The following is a 20928-nucleotide window of genomic DNA, read 5'->3' on the forward strand; positions in this document are numbered from 1 at the left end:
CTCAGTATCCTCTGTCTAATGAGAACCGTTTATTAATAACATCAGTTGTATGCAGGTCACTTCAGGAAGCCAACAGATAAATACAGGTATCTATTACAGTGTTTTAAGCATCATCATATCCAGCATTTGAACTTGAAGAAGTCCAGCATTTCCTGATCGTCCTCCGGTCGGTCGTTGATCTTGGCGTACACACTCATCAGCAGCTTGGTCATGGACTTATCATCCAAGATGTCGATGTATTTCTCTAGGCAACCTACAAACACACATAACCAAATTCATATGTAAATTCTTTATATAGGTTAACATACTAAAATAATCACTAACCTGATTTGCATTATGCATAGTCGGTTACTATCTGACATGATGCTGCGTGCCATGACAGATTATAATTGAAAAGTGTATTTATTCAAAGTAAACAGCCCTTTAAAGGTCCCCTATCGTACTGTTTTTCATCAATATATTATAGCTCTCAGATACATACAGAACATGTCTGTGATTGGCTGAAACACCCTGTCTGTTACTTTAGTTGAAAATAAGGAGCCCCTCCCCACACCCCTCTGAGAGAGATTTGGTTACAAAGAACTCAATGGTGCTCTAGGAGGAGCTTCAGGTGATAAGGTGGGGGGGGGGTTACCTTGGTTGGTGATTGGCTAATGGTTACACAAGCCAAAACATTGTTATGACATCATAAAGTGGCCAAAATCGGATCAGCTCATTTTCAGACAGGTTTTTATAGAAATGGATCAGGACAAAAAGAGAGAGAATCTTTTTTCCTGAAACTTTCAGAGTCTCTTTACACAGAGGGGACACATGTTGATGTAGAAGAGACATGAAGAAGAGGGGACACATGTTGATGTAGAAGAGACATGAAGAAGAGGGTTTTGCATAATAGGTGACCTTTAAATAGTAAATGGACTGTACTTATATAGCGCTTTATCCAGTCTTTAAGGCCCTTCAAAGCGCTTTACATGTCATTCACCCATTCACACACCGTTGGCCATCGGGAGCAACTCAGGGTTGAGTATCTTGCCCAAGGATACATCGACATGTTGACTGCATGGGCTGGGATCGAAGTAAAAGTAACTATCTGTTTTCATTCGCTTCAGTACCACTTCTTTTTGACTGGTTCTAAGAATGCGATGTTCATAATAGTAAAGGAGATTACTTAGGCCCATGACTTTGCCGTACGCCACCAGGCTGGGGCCCAGCAGCAGGTGGTCGTACAGCTCCAGCGCCATCAGCAAGCGGACGATCTCTCCCGTGATGAAGGCGTCCTCGAAGCTCTGCTCGGCGACGGGCTTCAGAGGGAACCTGCAGTACACCTCCACCGCAGCCTGAGGGTCGCACTCCTCCAGCAGCTGCACCAGCTCAATGTAGGCATCATGGACCTACACAGAGAAGTGGATTCATGGGTTACATCTTACTTGAATAACATCAATTGAGGTACAAGAAAACCACAGATGTACAAACATGCATACAAACAAAATATGTCAAGTTTCAAGGCAAGTTTATTTATATAGCAGCTTTCAACACAAGGCCATTCAAAGTGCTTTACACAAATGAAAGACATTAGAAAATGGCATTTAAAAGGAAAGATAATAAAATAAACATTAAAAAACAAAATACATGAATGTAGTACAAGATGTGAATAGTTCAATTAAAAGCAGCGGCAAAAAGTCTTCAGCCTGGATTTCAAAGTAGTCAGAGTTGCAGCGAACCTGCAGGATTCTGGGAGTTTGTTCCAGATGTTTGGAGCACATCAACTCAAGGCTTTATTGTCATTTGCACATTAGCTACAGTGTCGACATGGCAATAAAGAATGTAGGTCACAGGCTCCTCCAACAGTGCAACATATATATATATATATATAGGACATAGAACAAATAAGAACAGATCATATAAACGTAGTAGAACCAAACTGACCCCTGGTGCCATGGCGATGACCTCCTGGTAGAGCTGCCTGGCCCGGCCCTGTGTGTCTGCAGAGCGGGTCAGAGCGCGGGCTAAACCCAGCCGCGAGACATGAGAGCTGCGGTTCATCGGACCGGACACGATCACTGTGTCGTCCGCAGCAGGCTCTGAACACACAGGAAATATAACTCTTTTAACAAACTCAGAAGGAAAAAGATGCTGACAGGCGTCTGATACTGATGTTGATGATTTCATATCCCATGTATGAGGTTTTTACAATAATTCAATTGTTGTTCCAATAACAACTGGAGTATTTCTTAATTTGTACCATAACTATATATACACTTGTAATATATTTATTGTCCCCAAATCTTGTAAAACTAAGACTTTGGAGAAGAAGGTTTACACATGTGTATGGATGTCACTCTTAATATATTTATCGTGCCTTACCCTCTGCTGCTTTAACAGTATTTGATTGACCTTCCTGCTGAGAGCTGCTGGTGGGCAGCTGAGGTTTAGTGATGCTGGTGGAGGGTTTAGCTGATCTGTCTGGCTTGGCTGCTGCTCCAGCTCTCCCCCTACAGGAAGGACAGTCAAATACATCAGCTCTGAAGTGGATTTCAAAATGAAAGACACACCATACATTTACTTTGTGTTCATACATGACATATTGTGTTCATACACATTTCTCTTAATGTTGATGCCATGTGGCCAGGATTATACTTTTCTGTGGAGATATAACACACAGAAAATCCAGTGACACTTCCCAAGCTGACAAAAAAGTAAAAGATTGTAGTTGACATGAATAAAAAGTGTGAGAAAATACATAGAGCCACATTCCTAAATTCAAGATTCAAGGCTTTTATTGTCATGTGTGCAGCAGCTACAGTGTAGTCATGACGATGAAAAGCTTAGGTCACAGGCTCCAACAACAGTGCAACACAATAAAACAGAGAATAGTGCAAGAATAGAATAAAAATAGTGCAGAATAGTCTATTCACAAGTAATTAGAATATTGATATATATAAGCTGCAAACAGATAGATGTTATGGATGTTCTTTCGTTCGTTCTTTCGTTCTAAATGCTAACAAACATCCGCAGACAGCCACATTAAAGGTCAGTGAAACCCTGCTAGCGAGCCTCACCTGGCTGCAGGCGCTCTGGCTGCAGGCTGGGCGGCTCTCCCTCCCCTGATGGGGGCTGGGGGGGCAGGAGCTTTGGTCCCAGCTCCTGCCCCCCGCCTCTGACCGGGCCCCCCCCGGCTCTGCTTCGCTCCTCTCCTGGCCCCCCCGGTGTCAGAGGGTCCCTTCACCCCCACTGGTTGGCTGATCGAGGGCTTTGCAGCTTTCTGGTTTTCAGCCTCCTGCCGCTCTTGCCACCACTTTTGTTCTGAACAAACAGGCACAGTTAATATGGGCGAAGAGGACATGCCATAAGGATTATCATATTCTATTTAATATTGAATAATCCTTTCTTGCACAATAATTTACCGTATTATATTTGTTACTGGAAATGTGTATTTCCACATGTATATTTTCCACATGTATCTTTTTTATTTTATATTCTTTAACTTTTTACATTTTTAAATGCTATTTTATTTCTATTTCTGAAATATTTTGGACTGTTCATTTCTTGTGTCTTAATTTCTCGTATGTACATTGCTTTGTGTTTGTTATGCTGCTGCAACGCAGACATCAAACAAAGTACCTGTCTGTCCGTCTGTCTGTCCGTCTGTCTGTCCGTCTGTCCGTCTGTCTGTCTGTCTGTCTGTATGTCTGTCTGTCTGTCTGTCCGTCCGTCCGTCCGTCTGTCTGTCTGCCTGCCTGTCCGTCCGTCCGTCCGTCAGTCTGTCCGTCTGTCTGTCTGTCCGTCCGTCTGTCCGTCCGTCCGCCTGTCCGTCCGTCCGTCAGTCTGTCCGTCTGTCCGTCCGTCTGTCTGTCTGCCTGTCTGTCCGTCCGTCAGTCTGTCCGTCTGTCTGTCTGTCCGTCCGTCTGTCCGTCCGTCCGCCTGTCCGTCTGTCTATCCGTCCGTCCGTCCGTCAGTCTGTCCGTCCGTCCGTCCGTCTGTCTGTCTGTCTGTCCGTGTGTCCGTCCGTCCGTCCGCCTGTCCGTCTGTCTGTCTGTCTGTCCGTCCGTCCGTCCGTCCGTCCGTCAGTCTGTCCGTCCGTCCGTCCGTCTGTCTGTCTGTCCGTCCGTCTATCCGTCCGTCCGTCCGTCCGTCCGCCTATCTGTCTGTCTGTCTGTCTGTCTGTCTGTCTGTCTGTCCGTCCGTCTGTCCGTCTGTCCGTCTGTCCGCCTATCCATCTGTCCGTCCGTCTGTCTATGTATCTGCTACACTGAGACCATGTAGACTCACTGGTCAGCTGCTCCAGTGGCTCTCCGCTCAGCGTCTTGTGTTCCAGCTCAATGCTGGCCTGGAAGCTGAGGCAGGCGTTACGTAAGGCTTCCTTTGACCTTTCTGAATTTGGGTTGTTGTCGTATTGAGCCAGCTGTGCCCGGCCCAGGAGACAGAGGGCGGGGCTGTCTCTCGGGGTCGTCAACACTGCCAGCTGACATACCTGCACAAAGAGCCATGGAGGTTAGCAGAAGAGATGTTATTTATCTGCCATATTCGGTACTGGAAACAAAGTCAATACGCCTGAATCAGAAATCCTTTATTCATCCTACAGCGGGACATTCATAGGGTCACAACTGCAAAGGTCCTTGGTAAAAAATAGTAATAGCAGCATTATACAAAGTAAGTGAACATATAAAAGTAAGTAATGACATGTATAAATGAAGTGTTTATTGCACATAAGTAGTGGTATAGCACAACAGTTGTTATAGTGAAAGGCAGTGGACCAACACTTAATATAGTGAATGAATGCATCGCAACTCAAAACACTGACAGATTTCTGAGGATGTGTCAACTTCACAAACTAAAACAGACGAATAAAATACGTTTCCTCGCCTAGCTTACCCTCTCCTGCATGTCCAGCAGCTCCTGACAAGGGGCGATGGAGGCGAGGCGTATGAGCGCAGTGAGACCCTGGCATCTCTTGGCCACCAGGGACTGCTTCTCCATGCCAGCCTGATCCTGGATCAACCTCTGCAGCAGGGCGAAGTGAGCATCCAGCAGCACCCACTCCAGCTGCACCACCGCCTCGCCACGACACACACACTGACTCACACTCTGGGCAGACAGCACTGCTACACTGAGAGGCATTCCAGCACAGAGACAGGGATTTCATTCAGTGCTTGAACACGTTTTAAACAGATGTAAACGATGGGAGTTTTCCCTTGAATCACATGTTCTAATATGAGCTGAGATCTGAGAGCTGAGATCCACCACTAACACTGGGTAAAAAGCCAATATTGGGCAATGTTATATTTTAGGAAACTTCTGATCTGTAACATACATGTGATAGACCTGCTCCGCGCTCATGGCCTGCAAAGACAGAGTGTGTTTCTGCTGTAGCTGACCCAGAGTGAGAAGGCCTCGCAGGAACTGAGTGCTGCGGCTGGAGAGAGGGTCCGATGGGTCCTGCTCCACCCTGCTGTAGACAGAACATTAGACATTAAAAACACAACCATGACGACCAAGACAACCTTACAACATAAAATAAAATACAACAGCAGAAGATACTTGGTGGTTTATCCAAATTAACCGGCACATTTTCAAAATACTAAATAGCCACCCAAACTTTCTACACATAACATTTAATTGTGTTTTGCACAGGTATTGTTAGGGAATAATTCTGTCTTTACTTCTAAATATTTAACCTATTCTGTGTGTTGACATTTACAACCATCCCTGCTTCTTATCTCCCGTAAGGAATGTGATAATGGATACTACCAGGTTTTATGGCCTGACCTGGCGGGCACGGGGGGGGGGGGTTTACGACTGTGAGAACGCGGGCTTCTAAGCACCACGGATTTCAGAGACATCTCCATTGTTCCCAGGTGTTCGCGTACCTTCCCCCAATATGTGGGTTGACTCTCTTAAGTTAAAGGGTCTACCAAGATGCGAGGCTGATCAGATTTGACATGGCAACCCACCCGTGCAGTCAGAACCTTTGACAGTGTGACTTGTGATTGTGAATTTCTCCGGCCGATACTTGTATTAAAGATCCGTGTTTGACATCAAAGCTCCAACTCTCCTCGTGTCTCTCTGAGTCCTAACTCTCCAGTGCTGCAGAGGTTTCCCTTACAGGTATGACTTTCTGGTTCCAGTAACTGACAACGATAGTGGGGTTATTATGATGATGTCCAGCATCCTTGTTCACATTGCTATAACTGTCCTGCCCTCACACTCTCTCCCTCCAAACCACACACAAAATAATGCAAACCTCTTGCTGCAGCGCTGTCGGACAAAGTGCTCCAGTCCCTGGTGTAAGAGCAGAGCAGCCTCCTTCTCTGTGTCCTCGGAGGCTTTCTGCTCCTGGTGCAGCAGAGCCAGCCCGGTGAAGAATCTGAGAAAAGAAGGCAACACAAAACAAATGTTGAAAATAAAAGTAACTGTTGAACATTAGGCAGGACCCTGTTGAACTGTTGGGCCTCGTCTCACACGTGTGACTAATCTACTTCTGTTTTTCTTACTCAATCATCTGTGTGATCGTTTGTAAAGCAGGTTGACAGGTTAGTCAAAGCTGCTCTTGTGTAACAGTGGAAGGAAAGGATCTGCATGCATTCACCTCTTTATACTTAATTCCAGCTAAAGCAACAAGTCAATACCCAAGCTCCAGTTTGAACAAAGGGTTGCTTTTAGGAGTTGAAATACATGAATGATGATCACTTAATCTTTGTTACTCTTATCACCGTCAACGGTACTGATGTTTATGTAAGTAGCTTTGAATAAACATGTCAGGTAAATACGATGTTTTGCTTCCTGTATGACCTGACCTGAGAGCAGGGTGCAGCGGGCGCAGGGCCAGGCCGCTCTGGAGGTGCTGCAGGGCCTCGCCCCCCCTCCCCTGCAGCAGCAGCAGCCTCCCTGTGTGGAGGCTGAACTCCCAGCTGTCAGGACTCAGAGACCAGGCGTCCAGGTACTTCATCAGGGCGCGGTGCAGACCACTCCCTTCATCCCGCACCGCTGCACTGCTGTCCTGCAACAAGAGGGGAGAGAGAATTATTTATTTATTTGTTTATTCCACACATGGCGGTTATTTTAAAACAAAACATGTACACTTATACTGGTTGTGTTTTTTTATAGCGCATGGTGGAAAGGAGCAGGGAGAAGAACATCTTATTTTACCTGCCCCTTCTTAAAAAAAATATTCTTTCAGTCACAGTTGCTTACAAATACTGAAACATAAAACCAGAACACAATCAAAAGTCAACTTCATACTGTCTTATTACGCTTTCTTTATACATTTTATATATTTTCTTACAGCCCTTTCAATCATTCGGCAAAGAATATATAGATAACTTCATCTGGGTGCCTTTACTAACCAGATTTATAGATGAATAAGTATGTGTTATTTCAGTCTGCAAAACACACAAATGCATAACGCCAGTATCAATTCCTTATTGCTTGCTTCTGGTCTGTAATAATCAAAGAGGAGGCTTTCCTTAATCTACCAAAAGGAAATCCCATCATACGCTTTAAAAAAAAAAAAAAAAGTAAGATGATACAAATTTGTATTTTGTAAATCGTGTAACTTTTTTTATTATAATTTGTTATCTTTAATACTTTTTTATGCATGCTTCTTAGGTAACAATACATTAAGCTGTCTTTGGCTCTTTTCTGCTGTTACAATGTAAATGTCCCCTCTGTGGGAAAGGTATTCTGATTCTGATTCTGAAAGTGACTAATTAGTATTGGCTGTATACCATGATGTCAGAGAAGTAGATTACTATTACTGCTTTACTCAAACAGCGACTGTAATTCTACCTTAGACCCTCAACAGGATAAGCAAATAATAAAAAGGTTAAGATGGCTGCTCATCCTATCAAGTCAGTCATGTTGTAAGTCACACAGCAAGTGAAGTAAACTGCTTATGACAGTTACCTTGCCAGATTTCTTAGAGAGCCAGATATAGAGCGTCTGAACGTAGTCTGCTCTGCCAGACTGGCCCTGGTCTCTGAGCTGCTGATACTCTTTATCCAGGGCCTGCAGCTGGTTCTCCACCGTGGGCCTGCCGAGGAATCCATGGAGCTTACACACCGCCAGGATGTCGTCCTGACGGGCCGTCGACTTGGCATCGCTCAGTTCATCTCTGCCTCTGTCAGCCTGGATGGATTCAAAGGTGAGAGGTGGGCTGGTTTTGGATGTTCTCAAATAGGAGATGCATTTTCACCTATAATATGATTCGTTATAAACTTTCAAAAATAAACCACTCAGGTATTTCTTTAAAACTTTTTCATACTTTATAAATTCCTTAAAGGTGGGGTAGGTAATTAACTTCAGAAACACTTTTTGTTATATTCCATGGAATGCTCTTAACATCCCGATAGCAATTCATATTTTAAATTGACAACAAATACATACAAAAAATTCATCTCTGGAAGCCGTGGCGCTGTAAAAAGCACGACCAATCATCTGAGCTGGCCGGGCTAAAATAACTGGATGGCCTACCTGCCTGTCAGCCTTCCATCTCGTGCCCTCATTGGTCATGTGCGCGTTCGTGTGGTTTGGAGGAGGGGCTCTGAAAGGAAGTCTGAAGGAAGGGGCAGATTTTTTTCCGGTTGTGTACTTCTTTCAAATTCTAGCGCACTCGAGCTGGTTTCTCCATTCCTACCTACCCTACCTTTAAGCTCCACATGCGTCACACTTATAAATATTTATATTTTAATGGATTTTTTACGGACATTTCATGGTGGTACACAAAGAGTGACTGGAAAAATGTGGGAATGCCCTTAAGCATAGTACATAACAAATATTTCTGTCAGGGTGCTTGAAGGCCACCTTTAGGGGAAACTTGTTCTTGAGCAAACTCCCTGTGTGAATGTGTGTAACAGTGTCAGTGCTAAGGGAGAACTGTAATTTACAAAATGTCCTCTTGTGTTGGAACATCTAGTTATTAAAAGCTCACATTTCATCACTTATTTTTGCCTGGAACTACCTTCCTGCGGAGGCCGTACATCTCGGTGGCGTAGTGCTGCTCCTCCAGAGAGAGGCCCAGCAGGAAGTGCAGTCGGGCCTCTCTGGAGCTGAGTCTGATGGCTGATGCATGGAGGACAGCCGCCTGCTCCAGGCTGTACAGAGGAGACTGTCCCTCCTCATACTGCAACACATCCCCTGGGGAAATGTCAGGAACAAACACTGTAGTATATGCACACATCAGACAAAAGGGCCCAGGGAGTATTTGCATCTATTTGTGAGATCATTTGCATTAATACAGACCTGACAAATATCATTTTACAGTAACAGTATTACCTGCTGTGTATTACAGTAAAGGTTTCAGTATAATTTTGATGATTAAAACTCTTTTTATAGTTATCATTCCTGTACTTAATTAAATGTATATGTCAAAATTAAGAGCCATAATGTTTTGTATAACTGTTACAACACGTATTAATGGTGATTAAACCGCTGTGAAACACTGTGGAGAGCGTAAGGGGAGGTTTTGCTCCAAAACACAAAGACTAAGAAGCTGGCAACAAACTACTTATTGAGTGCTTTCTAAATGTATTCATTTTACAGTATAACTATTTCAAATCTTGATACTGTGCTACTGTGTGCTACAAAAGGTTAAGAGTAACTTAAAGGTGGAGGGGGTAATTCACTTCAGAAACACTGTTTGTTATATTCCATGGAATGCTCTTAACATCCCGATAGCAATGAATATATTAAATGCTTTGACAATAAATCCATAAATAAATATCATCTGTGGAAGCCGTGGCGCTGTAAAAAGCACGACCAATCATCTGAGCTGGCCCGGCTAAAATAACTGGATGGCCTACCTGCCTGTCAGCCTTCCATCGCTGCACAAACTTATCTCGTGCCCTCATTGGTCATGTGCGCGCTCGTGTGTGTTGGAGGAGGGGCTCTGTGAGGAAGTCTGAAGGAAGGGGCAGATTTGTTTCGGTTGCAAATAACAAATTCTAGCGCACTCAAGCTGGTTTCTCCATTCTTACCTACCTACAACAGTTGTTGGGAGGTTGTCACAGGCTATTTAAGGCTGGAGCCACACGAGGAGGATAACGCAAACGGACTAAAATCGATATCAAAAAAGTCTTCCGTCCACACGCAATATCGGCACCAGAAACGTGTCCGTTCACACGAGACCGCTCGAAAGCGCTGGAGACGCTGTAGTACATATGCCGGGCCTGTAAGGGGCTATTGCTTCAACGTTATCAGGAAATGATCGTATAAGCGTAAACACGGAGCTGTTTGCCCCCCCAGAGCGTTTCGTTCGCAGATCCACCTTGGGACCCGTTATCGTTTTATGCGTTTCCATGTCGGCCTCGTGTGGCCGAACCGTATAGGATAGAGAACAGTGGCGGACCGTTATCGTCCTCGTGTGGCTGGGGCCTAAGACACAAAGATGTAATTTAAAAAATAAATAAAGAAAAAGATGACTAACCCAATTAAGCTACAGATGCCAAATGACTGATGTTGTGGAAGATAAGTCTTAGAGTCTCATTCTGAAATGAAACTCTTCCACTAATGTTGGAACACAAACACTTCACAGTACACCGGATAGTGAGTAATAAAAGGATCTCCCATTTGTCCGCCTTCTCTATTTCCCTTAAGAACGATTGCATGCGTCCTTTGCATGAAATATTCAGAGAGTGCAGCTTCCCTTGGCATGATCTCTTATCTGTCACACTGCACTGATGTCACAGTTTGTATATTACCAGAGAATATCCGAACATATCCGAAAAAGCCATTCTGAAGCTGATGCAAATTATTGGTTATTAACCAATAAATCAGATTTTAGAAAGTCCACTAATAGAAATGTTCTGTGGGTCATACACATATAGGATAGCATGCAGCTAATGTTGAAATGTTAAATATTATGGTATATAGTCTCTTAGTATGACATTTAAATTATTGAAGGGTCCCTCAGCCTTGATACAATTCTACATAATTGATACAACATGATCTTTGCGTTTTGAGGTCAGAATGAGCCTGATCTCGTACAACAGAAAACACTTTAATATTTTTTAAGAGGTGAAGATTAGCTGTTTCTATTGCTCCCTTTATCATCCCAACTCTCTCCCTCCCTCTGGTGTTATGTCTCTGTTCGGGTCCAATGACTTTCATTCAGTCCTCTGGGATCTGTCTCGAATGTCTCTTCTCGGAGTCATCAAACAATTAGCGCGGTACAAGTAGCTGAGAAAAGACGAGCAGTAACATGAGTAACTGGCACGCTAGAAAGACGAGGAAGCTTCAACTGCTAACTCATTTCAACGTTTTTTAATGGCTGACGCTGAGCTGAGCCAAGGAGTGGCAAGGAAAATTATATAACGGAAACTCTCTGTTAGAGGGTTTGTAATTTAGAAAAAAAACATAAGTTAAAAGTCCATCAAGAGTGGGTTTTAGTGCAGATATGGTATGGAGTAAGATATATACAGATAAGTTGTATATACTTGTGATTAAAGTAAAAACATGTAGAGGCATATAACTATTTGTATCTGGATATGTATCCGATTTTAGGTGGAGGATTTGTTGAGGCTTCAATCAAGCATTTCAGAGGACTGTTAATCCAACAAACGTAAAAAGAAAATACTCTGCTGTCAAGTGTTTAACAAATAACATTGGCATTGCTTTTTCTGTTTTAAATAGTATGAAAGGTTTGGATGGTAGGGTAAATTCATTTGGTATATGGGTCACCTGCACTTTTTGTTGTAGCAACTGCTTATTTGGCAAAGAGGGCAAACTGGCCGTTGCTTGGGCGACTTAAGCCCTCACTGTAATTGATACTCGTTGCTTAAACAGACTTTGGTAGATCACTTGTCTTCCCCTTTCATTTCTAATCCTTAACTCTTGGTTTGGAAAGTGCTTCATACCGGGTTTAGGCAGGCGTTGGCGGTAGAGTTTCAGGTGATCCTGGGCCGAGGCACACAGTTCCTCCACACTGTCTTCTCCTTCTGTAGTTTGTAGTCTTTTCTCCCAGTTACGCACCTGCAGTACACAGAATAAAATCATCTGTTCATCTATTTGTGAGTTATATACAGGATATATATATATATATACATATGCAGGAATCCTGAAGTCAAATGTAATCCCTTTTAAGACCTTTTTTAAGACCCTTTCCATACATTTTAAGACCTCATCGCCACTTTGAGTTTTAACCGGTTACCTTGGCGACACACTTTACCTCACATTGACTATATACAGTATTGATTGTCCTTCCTCCTTATCTTCCAACCATTTGGACGTAAACTTGCATTTCCCCATAACGATGTTGCTTAGCAACCGGCGTAAACGGACCTTCGCGCGCTATCAAGCAGTGAGCGCGCGATGTCCTGTTCAGATGACGTCACATCCAACGGGATGCCATAAATAAACTACACAGAATCACACTACACACCTACGCCATGATTACATTCAGGCAGACTGTAGAATACAACCTCTTTGGACAATTGATATACTTATTGAAAACAAGCTACAACATGTAATAGCTTGGAAAATGCTGTTTAATACTTTTTAATAGCCTTAATTTTCGCTAAATTGATTTATCAACTTTTAAGACCCCGCGGACACCCTGATAAAAGGAACTATGTTTAGACATAGTTCTTTTGTCTAAAAAAGACAAAGGAACTAGAGTAAAATTATTCATAACTGAAATGATAGTTCATCAACTTGTATTTACCAATAGAACTGTGGATGTGTCCATGAGTAACAGTATCATAATCACTAACAAAAATCATGAACCAAAAAAGAATTACAGGAACTTTGAGTCTGCACACGGCCCTCAATTTGATCTCTAATCTTCAAAATGGCAAAATGTGTAAAATATAAGGTTTAACAAACAAGAATGAATAAACATTAAGGGAAATAACCCTTTAGAAATCGAATTAGATGGTGAGCATAGTAAAATACATTTATTACCTCCAAAGTGTGTTTAGTGTCGATCTCCAAACAACTGGATGATGCAAAATGCTTCTTGTACCAATCAGTCTCCGTGACATCCTGAAAATGAGAGATGTGATAACCTGATCTTAGATAAAAACTGATCCAGCAAACTATTTCATATAAAGAGCTTGGCATTCCTATTCAAGGTTTAATAACAATATACTGAAATGTAAAAACACTGACACACCTCTGCATCGTCCTCACATGCACTACACACAAACACATGAGATACTTTTAAAGGATGAGCAGAGGTCGATGGCAGTGATTCTGGCTCTGCAGAGCGATGTTTAATCTTTCACTCTGACCTTTGCATCCAGCTCCCCTGTGGGCCTGTGTGGACAGTCCAGGGAGTGTGACCCCAGCTCACTCAGCTTCATCTCACTGACACATCCTTAGTTATAAAAACACATCAAGGCCACAATATGTCACCAGGCTTGGGGAGTAACAGATCACAAGTTATGGGATTACGTTTTCAGGAGATATACATATATTTGTTTTACTCCTATACCGTTACATACAAAAATGTGTTATCAGCATTTTAAACGATACAATTCTGTCTGCATTTCCTACAATTTAAGAAGACACATTTTTCCAACTAAATATATATTCTTTATAGGGTAACTAGTCTTGGCATTTTAGTGTTTTAAAAAAAGTGTCTAACTACTGTAGTCTATTAGATGTTGTCATGGTGGCCTTTTCTGCACTGTGTAATTATCCAGAACCTCAAATAAATCGATTGGAAAGAGGTCTTAGTTGTCCAGAGACCAATCACTCATGTGACTAACTAGGCAGGGGAAAGCTCAAATGAGGCCTGATGAAAAATGCAGCCTTGGATCTGAAACAGATAGATCACAAGGTCTTAGTTAAGTAATAGTATCCGCCTCATTACAGTAACTAAATAGTTGTCTACAGTAACAGCATGTTACATGATAGTTCAGGGAGTGTAATCAGGACTGTCAAAAGGTAAGACAAGAGCGTGCCTGGCACATTACGGAAGTAGGTCTGTAGGTAAATCTGCTATGGAGACAGACATAATTAAACTGAAGTCAAATAATCTGTTACTCTGATTGTAGGTCAATTTCGTACCATTTTTTATTATTTGATTAATGATACAAGGTAGGAAGTTAGAAACTTTATTTGTTGCCTGAATAATGGTGGTTTGATGCTTCGCTCCACTGACCTTTAACCCACTGAGTAATAGCTTTGCCTCCACAGCAGCTCTGCTTTAGAAAAATCTATTAAAGGATCAAAGACTCCAATATTCACCTCTGTAATTAAAAAAGCACTTGACCAGAGCATCCGACATCTTCCTGTCGAGGTCCATTTCAACGACCTTCCAGCCGTCTCCCAGCGGACCGTCGCTAATTGGGTCGACTTTTGATCTGCGTGCCAGCATCTCAATATAAGGCCTTGAGAAGATGTGCTTTGGGTCACTGCAAATCAACAGGAGAACCATAGAGGAGAACCAACATTGGCTGCATTTCTTTAACCAATACAGAAAGTATATGCATATAAATGCATATAAATGTAGTTATTTCTGTTTATATTCCAAAGGAAAAAATATACGAAAATGGTCAAGCACAATAGCTATGATTATTCAAAGTTAAACAATTACAAGTTTCAAATTAGGGAATTACAAATGTGTTTTCCAATTGGCAAACTGAGATGTGCGTGAAACTTTGCCTTATACTGGTTCAATTTATTTTACTTGATTTCTTTTTATAATTATTTATATTATTTGAACATTGCATTAACCCTAAAACACTTGGTTTAGCAATATGATGACGGGGGTAAGTGCAGTTAGAACTGCTAATATTTTCTCTTATTAAGTGTCTTTCTATTCAGGTTTTACCTGTGCTTGATAGATATGGGTCTATATAAGGCAGTCAGAGATACTGGACATTCGTAGTCCAGCTGCTGCTTCCCATCAGTGAAGGTCACAGCCATGGGAATCAGCTCTCGAGTCACCAGCAGTGTGTACACCTGAGGGGCAGCAACACAGGGAAACAGCACTATTTGTATCTGTTTTATGTATATTCATGTTGCACTGATGGAGGAGCCTGTGACTTAAGTTTGTCATTGCCATATCTACACTGTAGCTAATGTGCACATGACAATAAGGCCTTGAATCTTAAAAATGTTGTAATCATTATGTAACCTAAAATGACCCCAGAAAACGATCCTCTTGAACGCCTTCTCACATTCTGTGATATAGGAACATGGAGCAACTAACAGTGTGGGTGGAGCTCCAAAATCTACAGGTTACCAGTTTGTACTGTAGGTGAGGATGAGGTGGTGAACCCATGAAGATGATCGACATTTTTTAAATATAATGTCAACAAGTCAGTGTGCTGAAACACACAGCCCCCTTCTCTTATGTCTCATACCTGTGAATTGCTGCCATCTGCTGAATGGACTGAGATCTCCACCACAGAGTCTCCATAATTCAGAGGGACCGGCTGTGAGCTCTCTCCCCGATTCACTGCAACTTTGATGTTTCTGTCCGGCACCTTGGGAAGCAGGGTCACCGCGTTACAATGAAATGGAACAAGACCTGCAGGAAAAAGAGTTTTAAGTTGATGACGAAAGAGAAAAAAATACAGAAAGGTATCTTATATGGACATGTTACCACCAGATACTTATAACAAAGACAATATAATGTATATACACCTCAAATACTATATTTCATTATTTTTGTATCATTATTCATATACATGCTATTACTGTACACATTTGTACAAATATATTTTTGTTGCAAATAATATGTATTTCTTAATAAAAATATGTAATAATGTCCCAACATTCTGGTACTTTAACTGGCTTTTTCATAGTTTCACATGAAGGCTGTACTCACTGTTGTATTCATAGATTTTGGTACAGAATGCAGGATTACGTGGAATATCTCCATCCAAAGCCAGATCACTGAGTGCTGCGATCTTTGCAGACAGCTTGGTGATTTCCACACAGTATTTCTTTACTGTGCCATCCTCTGCTACCACCTCGATATCCACTCTGGTTAACCCATCATTCAGGTTAATGGTGCTGGAACCATCACCACAACGCTGTAAAAAATGGGTTATATTCAGAGGTGGGAAGTTACTTTTACTCAAGTACTAAACTTAAGTACAATATTGAGGTGATTATGCTACTGTATACGTCTATTTAAAAGAGAAATAATGAAATAACTAACCCTAACCCTTCTCATAAATTAAACTAGTGGACAAAAGAGCCAGCTAAAAAAAGTCAATCAGAACTTTGTTTGTAAAATAAAATGCTACTTGATGCAACAATATCATCTAGAAATGTCACATAAATATAATTATATACACACATAATGGCAATTTGTCTGCACAATTATTACTTTTTATACACTAATTACATTTTGCTGATCACAGATTTACTTTTACTTAAGTAAGATTTTGAATGCAGGACTTAGTTGTAGGCTACTTGTAATTAAGTATGTTGACATTGACAATAATATGTTGGTACTGTTACTGAAGTGAAGCATCTTAATTCTCTTTCCACTACTAGTTATATGTTATGTTAAATCTGAGAATATGAACTAGAATTAAAAACATATTGACAGGACAATACTCACAATATTGTATGAAGCTCCACAGTCACTGGTGATCAGCTTCAGACTCACTTTGTTCACATTGCTCTCCACCGTTACTCTGTAGTCTGTGACTTGTGGTGTGAAAGCAGGAAGGAGCTTCCCAACAGACACAGATAACTTCTCCAAATCACAGTTGTCCATGTCACAAGCCTCTTTTTTTCATTTAATTGTACACCTGGTTAACTTGTGTTCAGGTATACCTACAACCAGCGCCGTCTATATGGCGCTGCCTACAACAACAGTGATACGGTCCAAGTCCTGAACGCACTTAAAACTGGCATCCCATGACACCAGGATTCATTTATCACACTGACACCAAGTTTCCATAGTAACGTGAACACCTTTGCTGCCTTCAGACTAAGCTAAAGCTAAGCTAAATATCTTATACGTAATATCTCCGATGAAGAAACAGTTATACAAAACTCACAACATGTTGATTTGTTAAGGCGTTAACGTTGGTGTAAAAAGTATGTTTAAATGTGTCAAAAATGAGCATTAGTTAACAGTTAACTTAGAGGATAAACTGGTAAACAACGGTGGTCGATGCACAATATATGTTTTTTCTCAGATACAGCAGTTACCAATCTATAACATACTACATATAAACAGTAAGTTAAGTGGATAATGTCCTCCTCCAAACGGCAGACGGCAGTACAGAAGAAAAATAAGACAGGCTGTGTTGTTTACTGACGTCACTTCCGGTCTGCCAAAGCGTGGTGTGTGCTAAAAAAGGTAATACAGAAATAGCTTACTTTACCGTTAACTTCTGTTTCCAGTGGACTTGTTTAGACATTTAACCAGTTTCAAGTGTTGTTTAACACATAATACACAGTTGCCATTCAATGTCTGCTCTTTGAAACGTGTGCGTCTGATCCTTTTAGCAGCATGTGTTAGCTATCTACTAGCTACAAAGCTAACACTACCGATTTGAATGGGATCTTTTTGGTACAACAGGGCTTCATAATATTGTCGGATCATACTTATTTTTACAGGAACATGGAAGCGGACGGCAAAACCGAGGACTACCCTCACGAGATAGACGATCAGCTCACAGGATTTGACTCCTCCGTGACTGCTATCAAAACCATGTTGGACAAGTTGCCCAGGAACGACGTTATGCATAAGGTAAAGTTAGGCTGTTAATACTTTTCACAACACTTGTTAAGATTTAAGGAATGAAGCAAGCACACAGCTTTTAAAATGATGGCATGGACAAGTGGCAACGTTACCACACCAATAAGAAACAAATATAATGTTATTAATAGCTACACTTGTTCTCTTCTATAACATGTGAACATGTCAAATGTGAGAAAAGCCTATATGACAGATATATTGAAAATATAACATAATTAAACATATGTGGTTGTTTTAATGACACCATGCGCAAAACTGTACAGCTCTCTTATTCCAAAATACAGTTATATTCTATCTATTACAGCTATACTGTACATACATGTTATCGTTTCTTATAGAGAGTATGTATAAGTTACATTATTATTGTAATTTGTTTCTTGACTTTTGCACTTGTGCAGTACTTTGATTTACATGCCAAACATACATTAAGATCCTAAAATATGATGCTTGGGTGTATCCAGCAGTCTGTGATTTGGATAAATATAGGGCACATTATTGTTTTGCTTGTAATTTACTGCGCTAATGACATTTTTGTGACAGAAGGAATTTGACACAATGACTGACAAAACGACATTTGTTTTATTGACAGCTGGACCCTTTGGACCAAGCCAAGCTGGATCTGATGTCTGCCTACACCCTTAATTCATTATTCTGGAGTACGTTTTTTTCCGCATGCTGTTATTTAATCTATGTAAATGATCAATCACATAGTTATTTATGTATTAATAACTCAAAAATGGGAAAGATTGCCCGTTTTTTATTGACTGCACATATTATACTATAATAAGCGTATTATTTTCAGTTTTTTTAGATAAGCATACATGCTGATTTATTCATAAATGTATTATATAATTGAGCGTTGAATTTGTATTTGCTCGTATTTGTGTCTGTATTCTCTATTAACATAACTGGGCCTTGTTGTTTACAGTGTACTTGGTTACACAAGGAATTAATCCAAGAGAGCATGCAATCAAACAGGAGTTGGTATGTATGAATTATCTGTTCTGTCTTTCACATTTGAATAATTTCTGTATTTGTTTGCATTGTCTAACTCCTCTGTAACAACTCTCTGTTCTCCAGGAGCGAATAAGGACATACATGAACAAAGTGAAAGAGATCACAGACAGGAAGAAAGCTGCCCGTCTGAATAAGGGAGCTGCGGCACGCTTCGTCAGGAGTGCCCTCTACGAGCCAGACGAAAAAGACTCTAGAAAAAAATCAGCATCCAAGAAAGCAGCGGTCTCAAAACCTGACACCCCGCAGTTTAAGCGTCCGAAGCAGAGCAGAAGTTAAGAAGGAGCTTCACAGTGTGGTCTCACTGCACTTTGAACCACTTTATGACACGAACATTTCTGTCTCGCAAAGAAACAAAGCATCTTCTATGGTTGTGTTACTCGGTGCAAGACCTGTCAAAATTCACCAGTCAGCAAATTATACTGGATGTATCAAAAACCCAAGACTTTCTGCCATCTGAATCACCTTTCAGATTTTGCTGAAAACATTTCTGCTTCAATATTCAATAGATTCAAGACTATAATATGTTTACAATGTAATTTCATCATTCAATTATTGACAATTCAGGATTCCAAAACCATGAAAACATACAATTTCCTTTTTAGAAAGTAAGTAAAACTAAATACTGACATATTTTAAATGTGTGTGTACCATGTTTTGAAATATGTCATTTAAGATTGTTCCATTCCTTCTTTTAGAGGAATAAGACTTTTAGATTTTCACTTTCTTTTTTAAAGTGATTCTATGAATCATCATTTGTTTTTTAAGAGATTTTTTTTTTACCAGTGCCATGTGTAAAACACGTATTCATACAACGTTGTTGGTAATGTAATACTATATTACAGCATAAAATGACATGACTCACCAAAAAACGTTTGTTAAATCCCCTTTTTTCTATTATTCAATTGATTCCTCATGAAAAAAAGTGTGAAAATAACTCATTTAAAACAGTCCAATGCAAGCTGTTTGAGATGTTGGCATGTAACACAAAATCCACTGATATCAAAAATGGCTCAATTCCATTTAGCTGCTCAGGTTCCAGGACCCTGATATTGGTCATGCTGGCTTACTGACGTGCTCTTATGTCTTACTGGGACATACATACAGAATAGATGTGCTTATACAAAATGGAAATATAATGTGTAGTGCAGTTAACACCAAGTGTACAGTTTGAGCTTCATCCTCACTCATTAACAAAAAATTAGCAGGACAACTTGGTGGATGTGATTTTAGTACCAGCATACTCTGAGCCAGCAGCTGCGCGAAGGTGGGGACAGACTTGACAAAGACTGGATTGGTGGACTTGCTGAAAAACGTGGATGTACTGTATCTCTGATTGCACTGTACAATCTCTTGTAGATTTCTTGCCAATATATATGGTGTGGTGACTCGTTTTGCCAGTAAAGATTATAGGTTGCACTCTGGCTTGAAGGTTGCAATATATTTAAGTACAATTTATTCTTCTGTTTTAATCTTCCCCATGGAGTCTAAACTCATAACCTGTAGTGAGTGTCTCAGTAACAAGTCTTCATGTTACTGCCTGTTCACTTTGTTTTGCTGTCATATTTGTATTTGAACCTTTTCCTAAATAACCACATGATTGTTATTATATAATAACTTGGCAGTTCATATTTTTCAGCCATTGTGAGAATTATCGAGGTTGCCTGTTTAAATTAAGGTGAGATGTTGCCTTTACAAACTAGGTAAACAGTGTTAAACATTACATGATTCATAGGAGCAATTTGGACGGGCCCCTGTGAGGGTCAAACCTGTGACCCTATGATTACAGAACGGCCTTTGTTTCCATCACAAACAGCACTGTGTAGCTGCATGGCTGCACAGTATAAGCATAGGCCGTAATGAGACTTCCTTTTTTATAAAAACCAACGTCACATTTGATAAAGACACCCATATAGCTTCCTTTTTGTAATTCCCTCTGGACAACCAAGATCTTAATCTAAATGTAGCCGCAAGTCCCTGCATCCCTCTAATCAAGCCCAGGAAACAGTGAGGCCAAGTCAGATTCTCAGGAATGTATCTTTTCATTCTTTTCATCATCTTTCCTTTTCCCCGTCCTCCCTGCAGCAGCGTCCAAAAATGACATTTGTTTAGCCAAACCACCCGGCTCCAACCTTTTACTTCTTTCCACGAGTTGTTGTTTCTAACTGTTCAAAGACATGTGTCAAACTTCGCTTGATGAACAGCCTCCGTCTGCATATTGGAAAAATATGGATTTTTCCACCCCCACC

General features: G+C 40.9%; 2 protein-coding genes across 3 annotated transcripts; one reads left to right on the top strand and one right to left on the bottom strand.

Moving 5' to 3' along the window:
• Window positions 1-14: 14 nt before the first annotated feature.
• LOC307043206 (uncharacterized protein) lies at window positions 15-16688 on the bottom strand. 2 transcript variants are annotated; one of them, XM_079687518.1, is made up of 20 exons: window positions 16514-16688; window positions 15770-15977; window positions 15303-15469; window positions 14768-14898; window positions 14182-14348; window positions 13221-13306; window positions 12892-12972; window positions 11847-11961; window positions 8954-9129; window positions 7900-8121; window positions 6792-6994; window positions 6239-6361; window positions 5309-5446; window positions 4870-5104; window positions 4267-4468; window positions 3057-3300; window positions 2362-2489; window positions 1924-2078; window positions 1166-1388; window positions 15-253 (listed from the first exon to the last, which is right to left on the bottom strand). In XM_079687518.1, exons 1-20 carry the CDS (start codon window positions 16670-16672, stop codon window positions 114-116), a joined length of 3303 nt encoding a protein of 1100 aa, XP_079543644.1. In that variant the 5' UTR covers window positions 16673-16688; the 3' UTR covers window positions 15-113. The 2 variants fall into 2 exon arrangements, with proteins under 2 accessions (XP_079543644.1, XP_079543645.1); XM_079687519.1 differs by lacking the exon at window positions 16514-16688 and having other exon boundaries at window positions 15303-15425; window positions 15809-15971.
• Window positions 16689-17153: 465 nt separating this feature from the next.
• On the top strand, window positions 17154-19893 carry c1d (C1D nuclear receptor corepressor). The gene is made up of 5 exons (XM_079687522.1): window positions 17154-17263; window positions 17524-17656; window positions 18255-18321; window positions 18594-18649; window positions 18746-19893. Exons 2-5 carry the CDS (start codon window positions 17528-17530, stop codon window positions 18956-18958), a joined length of 465 nt encoding a protein of 154 aa, XP_079543648.1. The 5' UTR covers window positions 17154-17263; window positions 17524-17527; the 3' UTR covers window positions 18959-19893.
• The last annotated feature ends 1035 nt before the right edge of the window (window positions 19894-20928 follow it).

The sequence above is a fragment of the Notothenia rossii genome (assembly GCF_949606895.1).
Source record: "Notothenia rossii genome assembly, chromosome: 6".
In the NCBI taxonomy this organism is placed as follows: Eukaryota; Metazoa; Chordata; class Actinopteri; order Perciformes; family Nototheniidae; genus Notothenia; species Notothenia rossii.